The sequence below is a fragment of the Moschus berezovskii genome, chromosome 1, assembly GCF_049115385.1.
Source record: "Moschus berezovskii isolate FMDL1 chromosome 1, NW_MosBer_1.0, whole genome shotgun sequence".
NCBI lineage: Eukaryota > Metazoa > Chordata > Mammalia > Artiodactyla > Moschidae > Moschus > Moschus berezovskii.
The window spans coordinates 114,087,480-114,105,547 of NC_142460.1; the positions used below are offsets into that span (position 1 = coordinate 114,087,480).

At 38.1% G+C, this 18,068-nt stretch overlaps 1 protein-coding gene across 4 annotated transcripts in view; it reads right to left on the reverse strand.

The window, feature by feature from the left end:
- The window catches only part of NAALADL2 (N-acetylated alpha-linked acidic dipeptidase like 2), a 1,658,577-nt gene that overhangs the window by 321,940 nt on the left and 1,318,569 nt on the right, over window positions 1-18,068 (reverse strand). For all 4 annotated transcript variants that reach the window (XM_088839027.1, XM_088839030.1, XM_088839024.1 and 1 more), the window contains one exon: window positions 5,941-6,087. In XM_088839027.1, the coding sequence (XP_088695153.1) occupies window positions 5,941-6,087 (147 nt within the window). The remainder of the gene's footprint in view (window positions 1-5,940; window positions 6,088-18,068) is intronic.

Genomic DNA, 18,068 nt, shown 5'->3' on the forward strand with positions numbered 1-18,068 from the left:
AAAATAATCATACCATATATTTTTATCTGACAGTCTTCTTTTCCTAAAATAACTTACAAAGAAAACAAATGAGTTTGAAAGAACACTGAAAAACCCCTTTCTATCCTGTTTGGAATTGGGTCCATTTTGAAATAGAAAAGGTAAAATCTCATTTCTAAATGACATTAATTTGTTGTGTAGCTACAGTATGAAACAGATTCTATCAGACACTACAAAAAAACAGTTCAGTTTTTGCATAGTTATGCATAATTCTTCAGTTTCTAAAGTAAAAAATTTTAATTGACTTTTGAACAGCTATTACCTAATAACCTAAAAATGACAGACTAAGTTCCCAACAAAAAAATGAAAATGACAAAACAATCTCTAATTTAGGTAATATAAGTTTTTTTTTCAACTTTCTGGAGTAGAATAAAACATAATCACCATGTAAACTATGAGATATTTTGCTCCAAAACATGTATGTGTGCATTGCATCTGTATTGCAGCTGCACAAATAATTATTTTTACCCCGTGCAGTTACCTTAAAGTTATCTCTTTCTCACACACACACATACATTCATGTTTTTGTATATCAGTTTAAGAATCAGAATTTATATAAAAGTCATCTAATTTAAAAGGAATTAATAAGAGTTTCCAAATACCAATGCTACTTGATTTTCATTTGCTGGGGTACCAAGAGATATTGAAACAATTGTGCAAAAATCTCTGCTATATAAAAGCTGTAATACCCTTTTATCTCATTATATTTTAAATGTTAAATGCTCCATTATAGAGGTAAATTGGGTTTAAAATAGAATTTTTCAAGCAGAAGAGCAAAAAATGTAAGGTCAAACAGAGTGAGGAACCAGAGCTTCAAATTGTGGTATAAAACTTGTTAGGGCAGAGATTGATCTATTGATATACTAAGAAAGTCAGACCCTCTGACATGCCCTATAGAGAGTAAATATACTGAACTGGAACAAAAATTATATGAAACAGCTGTTAAGTGACAGAAGAAATGTGCATTGGACCACTGGCTTGTCATAAATATTGCACTCTTAATCAGAAAGCATCTGTCTTTTCATTTTCTTTTAGTAATCTCTGCATTGTATTTAATCTGTGCAAAATGCTTCTTCTAACAGGTGCAACAATGTTTACAAAGTGAAAACCTTATTTAAATGAAGTTTATAACTAGAGACACTTCAATTAACAAGGTGATATCTTATGAGGTGGAATAATTCTAACATTTGGCAAAGGCACAGATTGCTTTTCATTTGTGAAATTTAACTATTGTAAAATTAGAGTATAGATGCCAAGAAAGGCTGAAAGATGAAAGGTATTTCAAGCAATCTATACAATATATGAACATCCAGAATAACTACAGGGAAAACTTACTGGTGGGAATGTGGATAGTATGAAATATTGGGAGTATTTATTATAAAATGTCATATTTCATAAAAAAAAGTTAGAACTAATAATGTTCAATATCTTCCCAAAAAGTGGTGTCTGCAGCACTGGTCTACTTTCCTACAGGTAGTTTTTCTCTTATTATCACTACGTACTTGTGGAAATTGAATATAATAGATTCATAATCAATCTTGCTGGATTAAAAATCCTGTCAGAAATTCTAAGACTTGCATTATAATCACCTAAATAAATTATAAATAAATAATTTCTTTAAAAACATGAGTATAATGTTAGCATGCTTAGAATGCATATACAATTTTTTAAGTGAAAGGGACTATAGCTTTAACTGTTTTTACTCAAAATGCAAAGATACTGAGCACAAAGATAACAAACTCAGTTTCTACAGACTCCAGACAGGTAATAGAGGTGATAGGAGTTTGGTGAAACATTGGCCCCCTTTAGGCTGATGGATCATTCATTTCCCAAGTTTTGGTAGAAAGAGGTGTTGAAGAAATATTCTTAATATTGTAATGCACAATTTAGCCAATTGTTTCCATGGAAAAAGGAATCCGTTGCTTCCAAAAATTCAAGTTTTCAATAAAGCTCAGAACAAACAAAACATATCTGTGGACTGGATCTTTCCCTTGGGCTACAAATTTGCAAACTTTAATGTAATATTTGAGGATTACTGTTAAAGAGATCTAGATAAACTTCTATCTTGGCCATTTATTAGCTTTATGATCTTGGATAAGCTACTTGATTTTAAGCTCCATTTCATCCTCAGCAAAAAAAAAAAAAAAAAGCCAGTAATAAAAGGTGACTCATAGGGATATTGTAAATGATAAATGAGATAAAGTAATATACCTCGTCACATGAGGTGGCCAAAGTATTGTAGTTTCAGCTTTAGCATCAGTCCTTCCAATGAACACTCAGGATTGATCTCCTTTAGAATGCACTGGTTGGATCTCCTTGCAGTACAAGGGACTCTCAAGAGTCTTCTTCAACACCACAGCAGGAGGAGAAGGGGACGACAGAAAATGAGATGGCTGGATGGTATCACCAACTTTGTGGACATGAGTTTGAGTGAACTCCGGGAGTTGGTGATGGACAGGGAGGCCTGGCGTGCTGTGATTCATGGGGTCACGGAGAGTCGGACACGACTGAGCGACTGAACTGAACTGAACTGAATTGAATATACCTCAGTTGCTAAGTTGCATTCAACTCTTTGCAACCCCATGGACAGTAGCCTGTCAAGCTCCTTTGTCCATGGAATTTTCCAAGCAAAAATAGTGTAGTGGATTGCCATTTACTTCTGCAAGGTAATTTAAAATATTTCCTAATGTAAAACTATTAGCAAAGCAAGTATTCAATAAGTGGTAGACATTATATATTATATCACACATATAGTATATATGCAATACATAAACTAATATATATTTTATCTTCATTGCATTGGAAAAGCTCTAATTTCCTTATCTGCTTTTACTAATTGACATAGGATAAATATTCTTTAAAGCATGGATAAAGTCTTTCAATGTTTATAATTCATCTTAATAACTGCATACAAATATTTATTATAGGTTAACACAGAAAGCAAAGGCTATTATCTTTTCTTTGGACAGTTCACCATACAAAATTGTCTCATCTCAAGCTTTCACATTTAAGGGACAAATCCATTAAACTTTCCATACTAAAGCAATATAAACAAGGTGATTAGTTATAAAACACAGAAGATTCTTTTTTAATTACTTCTTTTGGAGACAAACACAGTAGAAAATATTTTGATGATGGGAGTTAGACATTTTGAGTATAATCTGAAAAACTGATTAGCTCATTTAGACTAAGCCAGTTCCAGGGGATAAACTTTAGCCTGAGTTTTTTTTTTTGTTTAGTCACTAAGTCCTCTCGGACTCATTTGCCAGCCCATTTAGCCCGTGAGTTATCCTGGGGAGTTTCACATTATAATTGTACCTTCAGAGAACTTGGGCTTCCCTGGTGGCTCGAATGGTAAAGAATCTGTCTGTAATGCAGGAGACTCAAGTTCGATCCCTGAGGTGGGAAGATCTCCTAGAAAAGGGAATAGCAACCCACTCCAATATTCTTGCCTGGAGAACTCCATGGAGAGAGTGGCCTGATGAGCTAAAGTCCATGGGGTTGCAAAGAGTCAGACACGACTGAGAGACTAACCCCCGACCTCAGAGAACTTCACTGGGATCTGTTTCCAAATTTCCTCCCATTACACCCTCAGATCTTCCAACTCATCATAACCCACCTAGTCAGTCTTAGAAGTATGCTTTTCTTAATGATTAGCAAACTCCTCCCTCCCACTAATGCCTTATCAAAAAAGTTTTGAAACTCTCCCACTAATGTGTAAGTCAGATAATAATAATTCTGATGGTAGCTATTGGTGATGAAGCCTTACAATATACGTAATGTTAGCCAAATCTCTTACATGCATGGTAAGCATTTAATCTTTACCATGGCTCTATAGAGGCTTCCCTGGTGGCTTAGTGGTAAAGAATCTTGTCTGTCAAGTAGGAGACATGAGTTCCATCTTTGAGTCAAAAAGATCCCTTGGAGAAGGAAATGGAAACCCACTGCAGTATTCCTGCCTGGAGAAGCCTGTGGACAGAGGAGCGTGGTGGGCTACAGTCCCTGGGGTTTCAAAAGAGTTGGACACAATTTTGTGACTAAAGAACAATGGCACTATAGATTCTGTATATATATACTAAGGTTCCCTCATCTATTAAAAAAAAACAGTTCTCAAAGAAGCTAAATCATGTCTAGAACTTGAATCCAAAGTCAAAGCGAAAGTCACTCAGTTGTATCCAATTCTTTGTGGCCCCATGCACTATACAGTCCATGGAATTCTCCAAGCCAGAATACTGGAGTGGATAGCCTTTCTCTTCTCCAGGGGATTTTCTCAACCCAGGGATTGAACCATGGTCTCCTGCATTGCAGGTGGATTCTTTACCAACTGGGCTATCAGGGAAGCCCCCAAAGACAAGTACAGCCTCATTACTAAGGCTATACTATATTGCCTCTCTAAATTCTTGGCTTAAACTCAACCAGCATGAATTAAACATATATTGAATAAAAGCATTCTTTCGACATGTTAACATGACAGGAGCTGGATGGACTGGGCTGGGCTGGGATGGAGGGAGATAAAAAGATGTTAAAATGTGTCAACTAGGTAAATTAAAAAATGAGTTAATTTCTTAATACATCAATTTCATTAAAGTATATATAGCAGGCTTGGTATGAAAAAAGATACCTCTATACATGTACCCCATTTTCAAAAAGCAATAGCAGATGAAAATTTAATTTTAAACAGCATAAATCACAGTGATTGCTTTTCCACTACCAAAGAATTCATATACAACAGGATCATCCAGAATTTCTCCCTCCAAGAATATAAGTTGTTTGTAAGTGTCTACTGGTGGCTCAGATGGTAAAGAATCCACCTGAAATGCAGGAGCCCAGGGTTCTAACCCTGGGTTGGGAAAATCCCCTGGAGAAGGGAACAGGTATTCACTCCAGTATTCTTGCCTGGGGAATCCCATGGACAGAGAAGCCTCATAGGCTACAGTCCATGGGGTTGCAAAGAGCCAGACACAAATGAGTGACTAATACACACACACACACACACACACACACACACACACTGAGGAAATGAAGGCTGAGGGTGGAAGTCTGCAGAGAAACACAAAAATCACTTTAGCGAAAAACTATCAGACATTAAGAGGTTGCATATCGATACTATATATATCTGAGCCTATAAAAATACAATTTAGATACAACTTTTTAGGAACATCTGTAACTGAAAAACAAACAAGGCTTCATTTTCCAGCCACTGTTTTGTTAATGAAATAATTACTTCAAGAAGGCCACCCCAGAGGCTTTGAAATACCTCCCAGCAAAGAATGGATAATCTTGTAAAACAAGGGGAAATCTTTCGGTAGGTTTGGATCTACAGAGCAACAGTTTCCTGTGACATAACTCTGAGAAATATAAAAAGGCTTAATTAAGGTCCAACAGAAGAATGAACACAATTAAGGTGAATCAGGCCTCTGTGACTTCCTTTGGGAGAAAACTTCATGTCCTCATAAGAAAAACGTAGCATCTTTTCGGCAAGGAAACTATTGACAAACTTTGGAAAGCTACTCCACAGACTCACATTAATATACAGCAGGTGAAATGTACTTTCCCTAGGGCAAGGAGAGGAGAATCTATTGCATATGTCATCTGTTTCTGTGAATACTGAAGATTACAATTATGTTTTGATGTTAATCCAACAACTGCACATTTCTTGTTGAGAAGCAAACTGCGAAAATGTGAGTGACAGTATAAATCTTTTTAAATTGAATTCAGCACTATTGAAAAGAGCTGATGTTTTCAAATATTCTTACAAAGCCTGTGAACAACAAGAATAATTTTCTAAATGAAGCCACTTTTTAGAGTAACCTACTTTGTAAGCAAGATGAATAGCCAAGATAAAATCCTGCATGTCTGCTATATGTGGTGTGTGTGTTTTGCATTTCTGTAAGCACTCACCTCTAATGTTTTGATGTCCTCATAAGTAAACCTCACGGTGGGAACTCCAAGATGGTTGATGAAGTAATCAGCATCATCCTGCATCTGCTCAGAACTGATATTGGTTTTGGGGCACTGATCTCTTCTGGGACAATTGAACTTATTTTTCTGAAAAACATAATTTAAATTGTTAGCACACACTATACTTCTTAGCTCATTCCTAGACCAATGCTATTTGAAACATGGGCAAATATGAGTGCAGCAATGACATACAGGAACTTATTTGAAATATGAACTACAAATGCTTCAGTTCAGTTCAGTCGCTCAGTCGTGTCCGACTCTCCGCGACCCCATGAATCACAGCAGGCCAGGCCTCCCTGTCCATCACCAACTCCCAGAGTTCACTCAAACTCATGTCCACAGAGTCAGTGATGCCATCCAGCCATCTAATTCTCGGTCGTCCCCATCTCCTCCCGCCCCCAACCCTTCCCAGCATCAGAGTCTTTTCCAGTGAGTCAACTCGTCGCATGAGGTGGCCAAAGTATTGCAGTTTCAGCTTTAGCATCAGTCCTTCCAATGAACACCCAGGATTGATCTCCCTTAGAATGGACTGGTTGGATCTCCTTGCTGTACAAGGGACTCTCAAGAGTCTTCTCCAGCACCACAGTTCAAAAGCATCAATTCTTCGGCGATCAGCTTTCTTCACAGTCCAACTCTCACATCCATACATGACCACGGGAAAAACCATAGCCTTGACTAGACGGACCTTTGTTGGCAAAGTAGTGTCTCTGCTTTTTAATATATTATCAAGGTTGATCATAACTTTCCTTCCAAGGAGTAAGCGTCTTTTAATTTCATGGCTGCAATCAGCTTCTGCAATGATTTTAGAGCCCCCAAAAATAAAGTCTGACGCTGTTTCCACTGTTTTTCCATCTATTTCCCATGAAGTGATGGGACCAGATGCCATGATCTTTGTTTTCAGAATGTTGAGTTTCAAGCCAGCCTTTTCACTCTCCTCTTTCACTTTCATCAAGAGGCTTTTGAGTTCCTCTTCACTTTCTGCCATAAGGGTAGTGTCATCTGCATATCTGAGATTATTGATATTTCTCCCAGCAATCTTGATTCCAGCTTGTGCTTCTTCCAGCCCAGCATTCCTCATGATGTACTCTGCATATAAGTTAAATAAGCAGGGTGACAATATACAACCTTGACGCACTCCCTTTCCTATTTGGAACCAGTCTGTTATTCCATGACCAGTTCTGACTGTTGCTTCCTGACCTGCATACAGGTTTCTCAAGAAGCAGGTCAGGTGGTCTGGGATTCCCATCTCTTTCAGAATGTTCCACAGTTGATTGTGATCCACACAGTCAAAGGCTTTGGCATAGTCAATGAAGCAGAAACAGATGTTTTTCTGGAACTCTCTTGCTTTCTCCATGATCCAGTGGATGTTGGCAATTTGATCTCTGGTGCCTCTGCCTTTTCTAAAACCTGCTTGAACATCTGGGAGTTCATGGTTCACATATTGCTGAAGCCTGGCTTGGAGAATTTTGAGCATGACTTTACTAGCATGTGAGATGAGTGCAACTGTGCGGTAGTTTGAGCATTCTTTGGCATTCTTTGGGATTGGAATGAAGACTGACCTTTTCCAGTCCTGTGGCCACTGCCAAGTTTTCCAAATTTGCTGGCATATTGAGTGCAGCACTTTCACAGCTTCATCTTTCAAGATTTGAAATAGCTCAACTGGAATTCCATCACCAGCACTCTCTTTGTTCGTAGTGATGCTTTCTAAGGCCCACTTGACTTCACATTCCATGATGTCTGGCTCTAGGTCAGTAATCACGTTATCGTGACTATCTTGGTCGTGAAGATCTTTTTTGTACAGTTCTTCTGTGTATTCTTGCCACCTCTTCTTAATATCTTCTGCTTCTGTTAGGTCCATACCATTCCTGTCCTTTATCGAGCCCATCTTTGCATGAAATGTTCCCTTGGAATCTCTAATTTTCTTGAAGAGATCTCTTGTTTTTCCTATTCTGTTGTTTTCCTCTATTTCTTTGCATTGATCACTGAGGAAGGCTTTCTTATCTCTCCTTGCTATTCTTTGGAACTCTGCATTCAGATGCTTATATGTTTCCTTTTCTCCTTTGCTTTTCGCTTCTATTCTTTTCACAGCTATTTGTAAGGCCTCCTCAGACAGCCATTTTGCTTTTTTGCATTTCTTTTCCATGGGGATGGTCTTGGTCCCTGTCTCCTGTACAATGTCATGAACCTCCGTCCATAGTTCATCAGGCACTCTATCTATCAGATGTAGTCCCTTAAATCTATTCCTCACTTCCACTGTATAATCATAAGGGATTTGATTTAGGTCATATCTGAATGGTCTAGTGGTTTTCCCTACTTTCTTCAATTTAAGTCTGAATTTGGCAATAAGGAGTTCATGATCTGAGCCACAGTCAGCTCCTGGTCTTGTTTTTGCTAACTGTATACAGCTTCTCCATCTTTGGCTGCAAAGAATATAATCAATCTGATTTCACTGTTGACCATCTGGTGATGTCCATGTGTAGAGTCTTCTCTTGTGTTGTTGGAAGAGGGTGTTTGTTATGACCAGTGTGTTCTCTTGACAAAACTCTATTAGCCTTTGCCCTGCTTCATTCCGTGCTCCAAGACCAAATTTGTCTGTTACTGCAGGTGTTTCTTGACTTCCTACTTTTGCATTCCAGTCCCCTATAATGAAAAGGACATCTTTTTTGGCTGTTAGTTCTAAAAGGTCTTGTAGGTCTTCATGTAACTGTTCAGACTAGACCAACATCCTTCCAAATGGGAACCTTTGAGAACAAAGTTCAGATATCTTTGTACCAACATTCTTCTACGAGGCTCATGCTCACTGGAGAGTGACTTTAGCATTGGCTTAGATCAAGTTTTGCCTGTTGTTGTTGCTGCAAAAGTATTTTTATTATGCTGTTGCTGCTAAGTCATTTCAGTCATGTCTGACTCTTTAAGACCCCCATGGCCTGTCCTGCCAAGTTCCTCTGTCCAAGAGATTCTCCAGGCAAGAATACTGAAATGGGTTGCCTTGCCTTCCTCCAGGGGATCTTGACCCAGGGATTGAACCCACAACTCTTATGTCTCCTGCATTGGTAGCCAAATTCTGTACACTGGCATCAACTGGGCTTCCCTGGAAGCTCAGCTGGTAAAGAATCACCTGCAATGCAGGAGACCCTGGTTCCATTCCTGGGTCAGGAAGATACCCTGGAGAAGGGATAGAGTAACCACTCCCGTACTCTTGGGCTTCCCTAGTGGCTCAGACAGTAAAGAATCTGCCAGCAATGTGGGATACCTGTGTTTGCTCCCTGGATTGGGAAGATCTGGAGAAGGGAATGGCTACCCACTCTGGTATTCGTGCCTAGAGAATTCCATGGACAGAGGAGCATGGCAGGCTACTGTCCATGGGATGGCACAGAATTGGATACCACTGATTAACTTTCATTTTCACCTGGGAATAGATTTATTATAAACTTTCATGACTCATTAAAAGAGAATGTAGAGTCCCTCAAAAGTTTAATTTTGTCTTTTTAAAAAAGTTTTCCCACAAATATAAAGGATGGTTTTAGTTCAGTTCAGTTCAGTCACTCAGTCATATCTGACTCCTTGCAACCCCATAAACCGCAGCATGCCAGGCCTCCCTGTTCATCACCAACTCCCGGAGTCCACCCAAACCCATGTCCATCCGGTCGGTGATGCCATCCAGCCATCTCATCCTCTGTCATCCCTTTCTTCTCCTGCCCTCAATCTTTCCCAGCATCAGGGTCTTTTCAAATGAGTCAGCTCTCTGCATCAGATAGCCAAAGTATTGGAGTTTCAGCTTCAACATCAGTCTCTCCAATGAACACCAAGGACTGATCTCCTTTAGGATGAACTGGTTGGATCTCCTTGAAGTCCAAGGGACTCTCAAGAATCTTCTCCAACACCATAGTTCAAAAGCATTAGGTAGGATATAATTCTATTCTTAAAATGCTTTTTTTGGCAAATCAGAGAAAATAAAGTTCCTCCATTTCTTATTCAAAACTCATCCCCATATGTCTTATGAGTATATGCCAAATACCAAAACCAAGGAGAACCACAAAGCTAAGTGCAACCTCTAGAGAAATAAAAAATGATGCACTATTATTTCTTAAACTAAGAGTTGTCTAGCATGTAAAACAAATGACAGCAACTTTACAAAAATAAAACAAAAAAAATCAAAATCCAGTTAAATAAGGGATCTTGTAACTATTAGAATATTTCTGTGATGCTGTTGTCTCAAGTATGAAATGTGGAAGAATACCAGTCTCTTCCCCACAAATCATGAGGGGAGTGAGACGACAGTGTGAGAACATCACATCTAATACAAGGTAAAAAGTATGTATTTGGTGCAAATTTGCCATTGAATCAGCACATCGACTCTTCAATCCCTTCCTATGTTTCTTTGGCATGATATAATTTCAGAAACACTTAAATATAACCTATCAAAAGATTTAAAAATATGTATTTTAATATTCAGAAACTGAGTTATTCCAACTTTTTTCAGCTACAGTGCTAGATCTTTCAAACATACAATAATGATTCAATACTTATCTATTTTTTTGAGGTACTATTACAGGGAGGGGACATATGTACACCTATGGTTAATTCATGTGATATATGACAGAAATCAAACCAATATTATAAACCAATCAATTAAAAATAAATAGATAGAAAAAAGAAAGATATTTTCAACAAACTTTAAATCAATTAAAATGGAAAGTTGGTATAAGGATTTACAAACTAGGCAAGGTTTCAACTTTACTTCATTTACAAATATCTTGGGTAATTAGATAGCACCAGATTGTGCTAGGGGTGAAGAATCCACCTGCCAATACATGAGAACTGAGAGAGGCAGGTTCCAAACCTGGGTTGGGAAGATCCCCCTGCATTAGGAAATGGCTATCAACTCCAGTATTCTTGCCTCAAAAATCCCATGGAATTTTTGAGGAACCACAGGAGCCTGGTGGCTACAGAGAGTTGGACACGACTGAGCAAATCAGCTAACCACTAAGCACTAGGTAACTAAGCACTTTGGGAATAAAAAATAATGAGTGTTCTAGTATACAGTGTAATGAGAAACCTAATGCTTTTTATGGTGACCTCCCCACCACACATACACACACACACTGATTCTTTCCTTTAAAGCTTAGTTTTCTGAAAAGATAATTAATCCTCTTTCACTCCTTCATATACTCCTGGGGCCAAGACTCCTAGAGGTTTAATAAAGAAAGGGAATGCCAAAGAATGTTCAAACTACCGCACAATTGCACTCATCTCACACGCTAGTAAAGTCATGCTCAAAATTCTCCAAGCCAGACTTCAGCAATATGTGGACCATGAACTTCCAGATGTTCAAGCAGGTTTTAGAAAAGGCAGAGGCACCAGAGATCAAATTGCCAACATCCGCTGGATCATGGAGAAAGCAAGAGAGTTCCAGAAAAACATCTATTTCTGCTTCATTGACTATGCCAAACACTTTGACTGTGTGGATCACAATAAACTGTGGAAAATTATGAAAGAGATGGGAATCCCAGACCACCTGACTTGCCTCTTGAGAAACCTGTATGCAGGTCAGGAAGCAACAGTTAGAACTGGACATAGAACAACAGACTGGTTCCAAATAGGAAAAGGAGTACGTCAAGGTTGCATATTGTCACCCTGCTTATTTAACTTATATTCAGAGTACATCATGAGGAACACTGGGCTGGAAGAAGCACAGGCTGGAATCAAGATTGCCGGGAGAAATATCAATAACCTCAGATATGCAGATGACACCACCCTTATGGCAGAAAGTGAAGAGGAACTCAAAAGCATCTTGATGAAAGTGAAAGAGGAGAGTGAAAAGTTTGGCTTGAAGCTCAACATTCAGAAAACGAAGATCATGGCATCTGGTCCCATCATTTCATGGGAAATAGATGGGGAAACAGTGGAAACAGTGTCAGACTTTATTTTTTTATGCTCCAAAATCACTGCAGATGCTGATTGCAGCCATGAAATTAAAAGACGCTTACTCCTTGGAAGGAAAGTTATGACCAACCTAGACAGCATATTAAAAAGCAGAGACATTACTTTGCCAACCAAGGTCCGTCTAGTCAAGGCTATGGTTTTTCCCATGGTCATGTATGGATGTGAGAGTTGGACTGTGAAGAAAGCTGACTGCCAAAGAATTGATGCTTTTGAACTGTGGTGCTGGAGAAGACTCTTGAGAGTCCCCTGGAGTGCAAGGAGATCCACCCAGTCCATTTAAAGGAGATCAATCCTGGGTGTTCATTGGAAGGACTGATGCTAAAGCTGAAACTCCAATACTTTGGCCACCTCACGCGACAACTTGACTCAATGGAAAAGAGTCTGATTCTGGGAGGGATTGGGGCTGGGAGGAGATGGGGACGACCGAGAATGAGATGGCTGGATGGCATCACCGACTCGATGGACATGAGTTCGAGTGAACTCCGGGAGTTGGTGATGGACAGGGAGGCCTGGCGTGCTGTGATTCATGTGTTCGCAAAGAGTCGGCCATGACTGAGCAACTGAACTGAACTGAACTGGGAGACTTTATGGAATATCTTGGTTATTCCCAAAGAAGAGCTACCCTTAAGTACTGGAACATGAAAAGCAAAGAGACCACTTAACATCATGTAAGAAATCCCAAGTATTTCTGAGAGATCCAAGTAACTCTGAAAGTAATTGCTGCACCAGAATAGACTTTTTCTAATTGAATTTGATTGCACTGAGCAGTCAAGACACTCACTAGTGCCCCACAGTTTGCCTGTTTCACTCATTCAAATGTACTGAGTGGTGATTGGAGGCATTTGAATTTGTGAAACCTAGGTTGTTGCACCCTTTTATGTTATTAATAGGCTTTGATGGAATCCAGTCTCTTTCCAGACGCTAACCAATAAAATTAAAATTTATTTTTTAAGTGATCTACTTTCCCTTCCTGTAGCAACATCTCCATCTCTTTGAGATAGCACATGTATCCTATTCATCATCAATGAAAATATAGGTTTGGTCTTTGTTTCATTTTGTATACATAATTCTTAGATACACTGTAAATATCAGCCATGCTCCTTAGACAGAACTTTTTCTCAACAGGCATGGATAAAAATTGACATCTTTCAATTCCATGAGCTGTCTGTAAAAATTGTTTTTAATTAAAGTTTTAAAAATAATAGTGGTTTTAAATGTTGATATCACTTTTACTCAGTTATCATTGTTATAGTTTCCCTCTCACAAAAAGTAATAATTTCCCGTATATGCAAGTTCCTAAAATGGGAGAAATGACCAGCTCCAACCAATGCTTATATCCTTTATTTTATCTAACAATTACTCGAAGCACAATTCTTGTTTTGCCTCAGTCTTTTACTGAACGCAAGCATTCATCCCCAAACCAGAATGGATTCTGCAGTCTTTCTGTTGTTTCCATGGCTAATCCCATTGCATAGCTTTAATATTTTCATTGCAGTCTATTTCTGTGATTTCTTCTAGATACATCATTGCTTTCATATTTTGTGTTTTTCAGGCAAATAAAACAAGTAATATCCAGCCTTTAGGATCACAGTTCCTAAAATACTTCTGCATAATTTCTCCTACTCTGGCTTGCTTTACTTCACTCATCTATTGAAAAGTCTACATCTTTTCCCTAAAAGTTTGTATCGTCACCTCTCTCACACATAAACTCTTTTGTAAACCAACTCTAAGATGTCAATGGGGTGAATAGAATACTATCAGAATTGTTTTTCAATTAAGTTTTGACAATTAAGATATCTTAAACCACATCTCTGGTACTAATATGGACTACTTAGGTAGGGAGAACAGAGTGCAGAACAATAGGCTTGCATGGCCCGAGGTGTCGCTGGGCCCTATAGCTGAAGGCACCGGACTATGAGTCTCCTGTCAAAGTGAAGCCCAAATGAAGAGTAAAAGATTCAAGAAAATCAACCCAAGATCAGGAGATCAGGGGTGACACAGTTCCCTAAGGAGACTTCCTGGGGCCTATCCTTTACCTACTGAGTTTCCCTGTAAAATCTTTTGAAGAGCTTATCTGGCCAGCGCTTCTCTGTCTCTCCCTGTCTTCCCTAGCACCATATTTTCTATCACCCACTCTCTTATGATTTAACCAGGGATGAGAGGCAGAACTATAGGATCCTCAAGCCTATGTTTATTTTGTTCTTTTGTTCCTAACTAGTTTCAGAGTAAAATAGAGTTAAAGACAACCCAATTTTCAGATTGAATCATCTAGGGATTTCCCTTAAGAGAAAAACATTCCTGGCACACAAAACCTATCCTCTAAATCTTTTTATTATTCACTACTTTAAATTCTAGGCCAAACTCACAGACCTGAAGTGATCCTAAATCTGTATTCTAATTTAATATAAACTGTTTTCCCTCACAGCAGTGAAGTGGATTGTAATGGATCCATATCAGCTAACAGATGTTGATCTACTCAACCTCTAAAAGCACTATTATCTGAGAGGGAAGTAGACAGTTTATTTCCTTCACTTTTCTAGAAGTTAGCCACCACAAGTGAGAGAAGATTGGTAACAAATTTGTACAGATCAATAATTTTTAAAAATTTATTTACAAGGCTGAATAAATACAAATTAAGTATTTCATTCAAGGAGTTCAAAATGTTTCACACTTAATGTTTGATACCAGACATGTTTAGTCCAGTTTATAAAATAAGCAAGTTCAGACAAAAGCCACGATTATGTCACATTTAATTTCCTATCACTAGTCTGTTGAAGACCTGAAATGAAGTCATAACCTCAATCCTAAATTAGTATGCTCTTTGCAAGTATACTTTTAAGCTGAAAGAATAACTTTAAAGTATTATATAAGTGAACTATAAAGACATTAAGTCAACATTTGCATTAGTTGAATAGCAATACCAAGACACATTGACAGGTGTCTAAAGTATTTGAAAATATGTTTAATAATTCAAACATTTCATTTCTGCTTTCCCTTGCTTACATACTCACCCTACATACTTAAGAAATCTAAAATGACCACTTACTCAAACAGCAAAAAAGCATTACATTCAAAATTAAAGTACTGCATCCTACATCTTATAATAAAATTAAGTCACTTTATATTCATTCAGCATTATTTTATAATTTTAATTGGGCAGAAGCAACTTATCATTCTGATTTTCACACAGATAAAAATGTTCAAATTGTGATAATGATGTCTGTGATATTTTAAAAATGATTATTTTATAGGCACTAGGATGGTTAATTTTATATGTTAACTTGTGTAGGACATGAGGTGCCCAGATATTTGCTCAATATTATTCTGGGAATGCCTTTAAGGGTGATTTTAGATGAAATTTTCATTTGAATTGGTAGATTGATTAAAGCAGATTGCCCTCCCTAATGTGGATGGGCCTAATTCAATCAATTTAAGGTCTAAATAGAACAAAAAGCAGACCTTCCCACCAATAAGGAAGAAGTCTTCCTCCCTGACTGCCCTGAACTGGGATATGGATCTTTTATTTTTCTGTATTCAGCTGAAACATCAGTTCTTCTTGGGTCTCAAGTCTCCTGGCCAGAACTTACACCAGCAGTTCTCTTGGGTCTTCAACTGGCCAAGTGCAGATCTTGGGACCCTGGAGAACTCTGACTTTTATGGACACTCTTAGATGGTTGTTCACCTATTTGTATAAGAAATTTCAATCAGAATTAGTGAAAAATTAAACTTTAATCATATTGAGAAGAACATTTTGTTGTTGTTGTTTGATCAACTAAAAGTGGTTTCACACAATTTTGTTATATTTTTATCTTCAGAATTTATAAACATTATCCCAGGCAATGTGAACACATAAACACGTGAGGAATCACAGAGAAAGGACTACATTTTGAAACTGGAAAGAATCTAAAAATCCTAAAGCCCCAAGGTGATTATCCTGAGCTCCACAGAAAGAATTTAGATCAATGAAACTAATGGCCAAAAAAAAGTATTTTTATACTCACTTAATTCTAACTGAAACTTAACATTTCACTCAACTGTGGCGATACCTTAAAACCAATAGTAATAGCTGTGAACTAAATGAAATCAGGCATTTTCATTTCACATTTCAGTTGTTGTATAAGCTCACCACTAATTTTCAAAGAAGAAAGTTATGAGATACTTTGCTGAATTTTGATATTTAATGTGTCTTAATTTTTAAATGTTTATATAATACTAAAACGTGTACTTTCATATTTAGTTAACTGCATTTTGATACAATTGGTATCTTTTATCATCTTGTGTATTTAAATCTAAGCATTTTATAATGTTATTTCTGAGAATGAGTCTATATAGGATTTGCCAGCCTCTCAAAATGTTCCACAGGGGGGATATATCCTTGCAAAAGAGTTTCATCTTACAAATTAGAAAATTGAGGCTTCCAAGTCAACAAATCTTGGGCTCCAAAATCACTGTGAATGGTGACTGCAGCCATGTGATTAAAAGACACTTGTTCTTTGGAAGGAAAGCTATCATAAACCTAGACAGCATATTAAAAAGCAAAGACATCATTTTGCTGACAAAGGTCCACAGAGTCAAAGCTATGGTTTTTCCAGTAGTATGTACAGATGTGAGAGTTGGGCCATAAAGAAGGGTGAACACTGAAGAATTGATGCTTTTGAACTGTAGTGCTAGAGAAGACTCTTGAGAATCCCTTGAACTGCAAGGAGATCAAACCAACCAGTTCTAAAGAAAATCAACCCTGAATATTCATTGGAAGGACTGATGCTGAAGCTGAAGCTCCAATATTTTGGCCACCTGATATGGAGAGCTGACTCAATGGAAAAGACCCTGTTGCTGGGAAAGATTGAAGATAGGAGGAAAAGGGATCAACAGAGGATAAGATGGTTGGATGGCATCACTGACTCAATGGACATGACAGCCCAAACTCTGGGAGATAGTGAAGGACAGGGAACACTGGTGTGTTGCAGTCCATGGGGTTGCAAGAGTCAGACTTGACTTAGTGACTAACAACAACAATAAATCAACAGAACCAGGATTTGATTCCAGGTCTTCTCACTCCAAATGTGATGCTTTTTCCTCTCTATCATGTTTGTATATGCAGCATACAGACAACATTAATGTATTAACCTTAAATTTGTTCTTCCTAGGATTCTTGATTTTTTTTTTTTTTTTCTCTTTGATTTCCTCTTTGCTGAGGTAATTGTGGGTTTCCCGGAGCTTGCCCTGGGGCGCTCTCCTGAAGAAGGAGGTCCTGGCGGTGAAGAAGAAGTCCTCGGAGTCCTCCTCCAGGCTGCTGTAGCCGCTGCTCATGCTGCTGGTCCCGGGGTGCTGGCGGCCAGGCAGGGGGTGCCGCGCCCGCCCGCCCCGCGAGGTTCCCGGCGCGCGGCCCCAAGGCGCCGGCGGGCCCTCCTGCTGCAGCTGCGGCCGCCGCTCAACGCGGCCGCCGCTCAACCCGGCCGTCCTGGCCCCTGATTTTTGTTTTAACTCATATTCAATTACTGGATATAATTGTAACAAACCGTACCTGCGGCAGCTCTTCAATGCTTAGCTATTGTGTGTATCATTTATTCTTTATTTATTTAGCTTGTATTTTTATGTCAGTATGTTAAGTTGCTATTTAGGAAGTAATTATTAATAATGAATTACAGAACTCTAATAATCTTTGAGAGGAAACAAGAAGTTATGTTTACTAACTTTCTTTAGTATTTTAAGTTAGAAACTTAAGTTATTTTTACCATTGGCACCTAATATTGAGTTTTTTATACATAAAATATACTTTCAAGATGGCAAACCTATTTTTAAAAAATCAATAGATACATTGGAATGCCTTTTTAAAATGTTAAATTGAGTAGGGGAAAAATAGCTTTTTAGTTTAAAATGGCAATTTTCAACTCATAAACTGGAACTTTGAAAATCTCCCATATCTCAAGGTTTCTGCAAAGGTTTTAAAACCTACTCCCATGGTGCTAACAAAGTATTTTCAGCCTTAAAAGGTGAATGATTACTATTCCTCTAATGTACTCAAGTAGAATCGGCAAACTGAAAAACAGTCTAATTCTCGTTCTGTTAGATTTTTAAACCACAATCTTGTTATTGAATGCAGAAAAATATAACTTTACATT